The sequence below is a fragment of the Elaeis guineensis genome, chromosome 7 (genome assembly GCF_000442705.2).
Source record: "Elaeis guineensis isolate ETL-2024a chromosome 7, EG11, whole genome shotgun sequence".
Taxonomy (NCBI): Eukaryota; Viridiplantae; Streptophyta; class Magnoliopsida; order Arecales; family Arecaceae; genus Elaeis; species Elaeis guineensis.
In genome coordinates, this window is record NC_025999.2 from 98,431,284 (window position 1) to 98,439,484 (window position 8,201).

General features: G+C 43.6%; 1 protein-coding gene across 1 annotated transcript; it reads right to left on the bottom strand.

Moving 5' to 3' along the window:
* Positions 1–4,402: 4,402 nt before the first annotated feature.
* Positions 4,403–7,444, bottom strand: LOC105048162 (cytochrome P450 710A11-like). The gene has a single exon (XM_010927378.3). It carries the CDS (start codon positions 6,191–6,193, stop codon positions 4,670–4,672), a length of 1,524 nt encoding a protein of 507 aa, XP_010925680.1. The 5' UTR covers positions 6,194–7,444; the 3' UTR covers positions 4,403–4,669.
* Between the last annotated feature and the right edge of the window lie 757 nt (positions 7,445–8,201).

Sequence of the window (8,201 nt, forward strand, 5' to 3'; positions counted from 1 at the left end):
TTATGAAATCCTACAATCAAAACCTGTTCATGAAACCAAAACACATAAAAAATTGATCTCAGAAACAAAAGAAAGGGGGTAAATGAAAACTTAAATAGCTAAAGGGATGAAAACAAGAAAAATTTGAAGTTTCAGACTCTCTACCAGAACCTCCAGCAGCTCTCATGTTCTGTTTTGAATGTCCCTACAGATCTTTACAGATCCAATCAAACACTGATAATTAACGTTTTACAGACTCTCCATTTCTCTGTCTATCGCTGAAAGGTGTTCAAACTGTCCACTGTGGAAAGAAACTATTCTATCCATCGCTTTACAGACTCTCTGTTGTCCTATTCATCGTTGAAAGATATTTATGATGTATCTTACTAACAATATTCTAAAATTTATTTAAACTCAACTAAATTTCTTGCCTAAGCCAACCTGGCTACAAGCAATTGTTGGGTTTACAGGCAAGCTCTGTAAACCACATCTCAATACGATATATATATATATATATATATCCTGGGTGGTCCACCTCCTTTTACATTCAAAAAAAAAAAAAAAAAATGGTGATGGAAACAAGGAAGGCAATGGAGGGGACGTTGGGTTTGGGAGGAGATGTGTCGAGAAGCGGCGGAGGTTCTTGCAATGATTGACACGGCGATCAGATAGTACGGTAGCGGCACCGGCAAATCCAGTGACGGCAGCACGGCTGGCAAATAGGAAGGGGAGGCAAGTAATCGAGGAATAAACGCCAGCGGGCGTTCCAGACTCAAGAAGAGCGAGGGAGTAATTGAACGTATTTGTCGGCCGCGGGCTGATCCTGGGCCGGCCTCGGCCAAATCTGGGCCTACACTAGTGAGCCCATCAACTGCAGGCCTAACCTTGGATTCCCAATTTCCCAGTCTAATTTCTTCTGTTTGCTTTTCACTAGAGACAGATGCACGGCCAATTCTTTAGCTGCGATGCAGCAAAAACTAGAAAGCCGTTGACAATTTTTTTTTTAATTTGTTGAACACATTGACAATTTGTTTTGAGGGGTAGAAAACACGTTGGCCATTCCTTTGGTAACTTGGAAGTCATAAATGCCCATTGATATATACACGTAGGGGTCCCCAAACCCAGACACTGCTGGAAATCACAGAGTTGCTGCAGAATAGGTTTTCAGCAGAAACGGGTGTACAGTCATGGTTCTGAACTGGTGCAATGGTAGGCAAAAATTTGTGCAAACTGCTAGAAAAAGGCAACGATTATCGGGTGATATATTGATTGTAAAATCACAAAAGAGGAAAAAAAACAAGTAATGACATAGCACATAAAAAAAGAAAATTACATGGAAAACCTTCAAGAGCGAAAAATCATGTGATAGCAGGAACAACCCACACAGCAACAAGGGGTTATAAATCAGCTCTCAGACCACCAATCCTGAACCGAGGATTACCGATGTGTACATGGTCCGTACATGTATCCAAACACAAAATTTTCAGGGAGGATTACAGGAGAAAATATAGAGTTAAAAAAACATGGTACCGAGCAAAAGAATGCAAAACTGCATGCCAAGTACTGAGCCTGTGCCATGTACAAGGACGAGATCTGAAACAACAAATGAATCGCCTCGGAAGTGGATCCTCTCTTCCCTTCTTTCTCTTTCTTCCTTGTCTTTTTTTTTTTTTTTTTTTTGAACTACTCTCCCTCGACAACAGTCCTTGACTTCTACCAAAAAAAACAACAGTCCTCGACTTCTTTTTTAATAATCTATACCCGTCACGCCTCTCTCTCTCTCTCCTCTTCTCATTTTAAGAAAGGAGAGAGGAGTAGGCCCACAACCAAACCGGAATGGGGACCTCAGTGGACCCTGTCCGACGATGTCACCCTCAGTCTCATAGCGAGAAGAAATTATTACGTAGAATCATTCTGCCCAATAATTTCTCCATGACGAGGGCTCCTCGGCATTCGGTTTACGCCATGCCCACCGCTGCCAAGCTCTGTTATTGCCCAAACTTACGTCATGCCCCCTCTAGCAACTATAGAGTTTTTTTAGTAAGCTACCAATTTTTTTTTTTTTTTTTTTTTTTTTTTCTGATAAAAAGCTACCAACACCGTTTAATTATAGCTATCTTCATGCAACTTGCCACCTGCGTTCAAATTCACCCAAACATCAGGTACATCCCCACGCCCCCCGCGGCGGCCAGGGGTGCCGGACGCACAAAAAAAAATAAAATAAAATAAATATTTTTTTATAAAATATTAATATTACATTGCTATAAAAAACAGAACTCACTTATAAATGTATTATGATTTGTATGTGTTGTCTGGTCTTTCTGCTTAAGTCGGCTATCGAGATGGATGTAATTGAAGTTGAACCGTTACTGGAGCTTCATTCGAATATCTACAAGTAGTCTTCATCGGGTATTCCCCATGAAGATTTTCGATGTTCAAGTTAGGAGATAGTGATCAATGAAAAAGAGAAAGAGATAGAGAGTCAGAGTTTACTTTGAGAGTTCCGAAGTCTGTTTATTATAGGAAGAAATTGGAGTCATATCCATCTCGGAATCCTAATAATATTTCGAATTTATCACACAAATTAATTCGAATAAGATTTTTTTTTTTTTTACAAGAGACTCGATCATGAGGAGTTTCATTCTATTTGGATTTTCCTAATTTGATGTCTGATGAAGAGCTTAGCTCGACCACGAACGAGTTATAATAGATCATCCATGATCAAGGTTGTGGAGTCTGCAGAGCAAGTGTTGATTTCTAATTGTCTGAGATTGGTTGGTAATGTGCGAGCTATGATAGATTGTCAAAGACGAGATAAATCAAGATTAGGCTGAGGAGTAGAAACTGCTACTAATCCATTAGGTGATATCTGACGATCTTCATATCTACCGTATATCCATAATCTGATAAATATAAATCTTCCATAGCTCGACTGGAAGTGAAGATGTGGCGAGGATGAGGTACAGATCCATAATAATATACAATTTTCAAAAAATATATAGTGTTTCTCAATTGCTTTATGCTTTGATTTTGCTAAGCTAAACCATATGTTTTTTTTTTTTTTCTAAATTATAGCTTGTTAGCTGTTTCTTATATGTCACATTCTGTAAATCACAACGACCTACATCACATTTTGCAGATCACAATAACCTACATCTAGTTGTCTCTTTAGTTGGTTATCATATTGTCCATCTTATAACTTGCATCCGCCTACTATGCTTAATCCTTCTACATTCTCGGATTGTTAGACAATCTTTTTTGCTTGTATGGTACTGGATACGTATCTTATGAGTGTAGATGTATCTTATATAAGGATGATACCATGTATTGTCTACTAGGTTCCATTGCTAAATGTTTACTTTCTTTTAAATTACCGGTTGAAGTATTTTGCATAATTATGGTTGTTAAATATAATTGGCTATTTTTAATGATGTAAGCATCCGATTATGTTTACATATCGATGCCAATGATAATGACATTGCGTTCATGTAAGCAAAATTAATTTACCCAAAACCAGTAATAGGGCAGGGGAGAGAACGGAAAGCTGACATAACTATATTTTCAGCTCGCTAAATCCAACCGTTTCATAATAATCAGGAGAAGAGCAATTTTGAAGCTAAGAAAAAAAGGTTATATAATATTAATTGAGCCCAAGGGTGGGGGACTAGGGTGGAGGAGGAGGGTGGATGAAGTGGCCAAGGATGATAGCACATTATTATAAGAAAATCTATGCATTCTCGTATATTTTTCTTCAAAATTGAAATGTTCATACTGACTAGAAATTGATGAAGACCACATGACTGTCTGCCGTTATGATGGTAGGCGACCTAGGATGGGGGAGGCGTGGATATACCGGTGGCTCATAACACCCATGAGATTAATTTCCATAATCATTTCTCATGCATTTCTAGAAATGCAATGTTGTCCACATCATATAACGTCCCATTTGTCTACTCCACTTATTTCGCCAAATAAACAACCCCATCACTTGATATCTCTTCAAATCTATTCCTCAGCCAAACAGTCATAGCTATTCCTTATTCCCTTATCTTTTATTACTCAACCCAATGGCACCTCATAAATTAAGCTTTATTAGAATTTCCTTATTCCCTTATCTTTTATTAGGCAAGCCAACGGCACCTAAAAAATTGAGCTTTATTAGAATTTTTCCCCGGACTAGGAACGCTCGGGCCAACCTTAGACAACCTCGCCCTGTCGCCCATTAAGAGTCCTGCTAACGGCTAACCCTCATTTTCCCAGGACCAAGGGTCATAAGCATTCGAAACTTCTTTTCAAATGATAAACACATGAAGCTTCTGCAACATTCGTTTCACTTGCTCGCTTCCGGTTCCAACTAGCTTTTCCCAATGTCCAGAACTTGAATCCATTCGAAATTTTGAAAAAGAAAAGAACCCACAGAAAATCACAGGAAATAAACATTGAATGACCAGATGAGGACAACGAAAACCACATAGAATAGACGAGACCTTGCACGCTATTCCTCCATGCGTTTGATGCCCTTTGTACGTTTACAAGCACAAAACTCGGATACCCGTCCAAGCGTTCCATTTCAGACACTGTTGCGCAGCAATCGTCACCACCAAACACCAGAGTCCAGACCATGGAACATCTAAAAAGAAATAAATAAATCGACCGCCCACAGAGAGAGAGGCCAATAGAACAGCGCAGATCAGGAGGAGTTGCAGCGTCGCGAGAGATACACCTGGCAATCATCCTTGGGTACAATGGTGGGAACGTAGGCGATGTCATCACAGCCGTCCGTCCTGTGGCGCTTGAAGTCGATCAGCGAGACGAACATGGCGATGAAGAGGACGAGGTGGTTGATGGCGTAGCGCTGGCCCACGCACTGGTGGGGCCCTGCCCCGAAGGCCAAAAAGTTGCGCTTGTAGACCCGGTCTTCCTGTCGCTCGTCCAAGAAACGGTCCGGGTCGAAGCGCTCCGGATCAGTGAACCCCTGGAACGACGACTCATATGCAGACGGGAACACAATCGCCCCCTTGGGGATCGTGTACCAATCCGTTAGCGGGAACGCCTCGCCGGCGATGTGCGGCACCATCGTCGCCGGCGGACGGATCCGCACTACCTCCCGAGCCACCGCTTCGGTGTACCGCATCTCTCGGAGCTGTTCGGCACCGATGGGGGCACCGGATTCCGGCGACCACAGCGCCGCCACCTCCGCCCGGACCATCTCGAGCACCTCCGGATGGGACTCCAGCAGCGCCACCGCCCACAGCAGTGACGAGGTCGAAGCGTCCTGGGCGGCGAAGAGGAAGTCGAACAGGTGGCCGCCGATCTCGAGGTCGCCGGTCTCCGGCGGCGGGGGAACGCCGGAATCCTCCGCCTCGGCGATCTCTCGGAGGGTGTCTTGCATCCAGAAGTCAACAAGGCAGGAAGGCTCCTCGCCGGCGCGCATCCGATCCTTGCTCTGGGAGACGCAGCCGGAGAGGGTCTGGATGAGGCGGGCAACGGCGAGGCGCGCGCGCCGGAAGGCGAAGCCGGGGAGGTCAAAGGGGATGGCCATGAGGCCGACATTGAAGAGATTGTAGTCGCGGTTGAACTGGTCGCGGGCGGTGGGGGTGAGGTAGGGGCCGGCGAAGACGGTCTGGGAGGACTCAAGGTTGAGATCGCGGCAGAGGAGGCGAAGGCTGAGGGGCTTGGAGCGGGAGGAGAGGGCGAGCCAGCGGCGGAGGTGGGAGAGGATGACGTGCTGCTGGATGGCGAGGTAGGTGGAAAGGGCGCGGGGGGTGAAGTTGGGGGCGATACGGCGGCGGAGGTCCTTGTGCTGCTGGTCGAACATGTAGATGAGGTTGTGCTCGCCGAAGAGCTTCTTGCCGAAGGGGTGGCCGATCAGGTGGAAGGCGTCGGGCCGGACATTGGCGAAGATCTTGTGGGAGAGGTCCGTGGATCGGATGAAGAGGATGAAGCGGCCGACGAGGTAGTCGGCGGAGAAGCCGAGGCCGGAAGACTTGGCAAGGGCGGCCTGCCGATTCCAGAACCTGGTGGGGTTGATGACCATAGGCACGGCGCTGCCGAGGAAGGGGACGATAAAGTGGGGACCGGGGAGGGGCCCCTTTTTCCAGAGGTAGGAGAGCTGCTCCAAAAGAACCAAGAGGACAAGGCAGCAGAGGAGATAGGGGCCTGAGGCCGCCAAGGTTCGCCGGATTGTGTCCCCATCCACCTGAATAGCGTTCATCGCCTCGATCTCCTCCTCCCTCCTATTTTTCTATCCCCGATTTCTTCGAGTGAATTATACTGCTACGATATCGATCGGGCTTGTCGAGTCCTGCTATGGCTCACTGTTGACACTCTCTCGGTTTCCTCGCGGCGTTTCTATTGGTTTCGCTCCTGCTTCGCCAGCCTCTCCCTCGTCTTGGGAAAGGGAGAGCAAAGGGGAAGGAAACAGGAGGTGGTGGTGTTGGGAATGGCTTTTTGGTATCTCCGCGCGCTTTTCTACCGTCCCGATTCTAGAAGGGCATCGCGGTTGAATCCTTGCGCCTTCGCGTCCACCGTTGGATCACCCACGGCACAGCTCTCAAACCGCTCCCAAGTCCCAACTCCGTTACGCATCCGCCTCCACGGCTCTTAAAGCGGGCAGAAGATCGACGGTGAAGTCGTGCGAAGGAGGTGAATCTCCTTTCACGCGAAGGATATAACCGTGATCCTTCTAGAAGGAGAGTCTGTGAGTGATTATCACCAGCACATATTTGATTATCCCTATAATCACTTCCTAATTTAGTGATTATTAGTATAGTATGTTTTCTTGTCATGATTACCTCGTATTATTTCATTAATTAGGAATCTTATTTGGTTCTTTTGCCTTTTCCTTGCTTAGTAAGTTGAGAATATCTTCATAAATAATCATTGCAATGCAGCCACTCAATGGTTATGGTTGAACATTCATAAATTTTTTAGAGATTTTTTTCTAATTTTTCCAACTTGTCTAAGGTTTTCATTTTGATTCAGCATCAATTGGTATGAAAGCTTTCAAACGATCTAATACGGTGAATGGTGGGGACGAGTCCAACCATCCTATCCACGATGATCATGGGGTGTAAGCCCTTTGAGCAATATTAGATGCTCAATATGGACGGTGCATCATGGACTGGAAAAGATTTGTGTGGGGCTCAATGGCAGTAGAAAGTGTAAAGGAGTGAATAACTATGCTAGAGATCTGGCTGGCAATCAGTCTGTCAGTCATTGCAATCCTGCAAATCAATATAGACAACCAACCTATGTTGATGATTAACAAATGATAAAGATGGAGGATATGCAGTATACTGAAGGGAAGCAAGACTTCATTTGGAGTTCAAAAACTATTGTCTGACTAATTGTTTGTATTGCTCTGTTCAGGGATACAAACAAGCCAAATGAAGTAGTAGGCTGTTCAGGCATGGTCTGTTTCTTAAAGGGGTGCTCAAATTGAGTTGAGTGTGATAATAAGTATTCAAGCTTGACATGTGTGTTTATTGGAAGAGCTTGTTATCGATTGAGTCCAAGCCTAGTTATTTTTGCAAGTCCAAAACATTCAAATTCAACTCATTTGTGAACTCAATTTTCAATAAAGTTGAGCTTGGCCGTTTTCCCAATCAAACAAGCTTGCCGAGGTTTGCTATTAACCTATGCTTAAGTTGCCATTTAGATAGTGCTTTTGTGACATTTAAATTTGCAATGCTAGGAAGCTACAATTAGTTTGCCCAAGGAGCAAGAGGATGTCATACTAATTGATACTTTCTAAAATCTAATATAATTTTCTTGCCAAAAAAAAAAAAATCTAATATAATTTTATAACACCTTTACTTGATGTCATTTGAGGCTATCAATATTGTTGGCATCAATAATAACATGGTTAAAATGTAAAAAGAGCTATAAAGTTAAGCTTCATTTGACATGTCTTGGCTTATCTTGCTCTATTTATTTTTTATACTTGAAAAATAAATTTTACCTTTTTCTAAATTTCAAACAAGAAATTTTGTATTACTTTGGCAAAATTCATGTGTTAGGAGCACCCAATGTTTAATTTTGGTTGCAATAAGATAACATGAGTATTAAAGATAGAACTTGAGCTAGACTATGGTGTAAACTGCACTTGGATATCTTTTATTTTCATTATCCTAAAGTTCATGCGTTTTGGAATTTAGCCACTCCCAGATAACCTTCCATGCCATTTTCACAATTGTAAAGTTCTGACTCATTAGACAAAT

What these genes read in the sequence shown, in the direction of transcription:
- LOC105048162 (XM_010927378.3), bottom strand. Translation starts at nt 6,193, where the DNA reads ATGAACGCTATTCAGGTGGATGGGGACACAATCCGGCGAACCTTGGCG.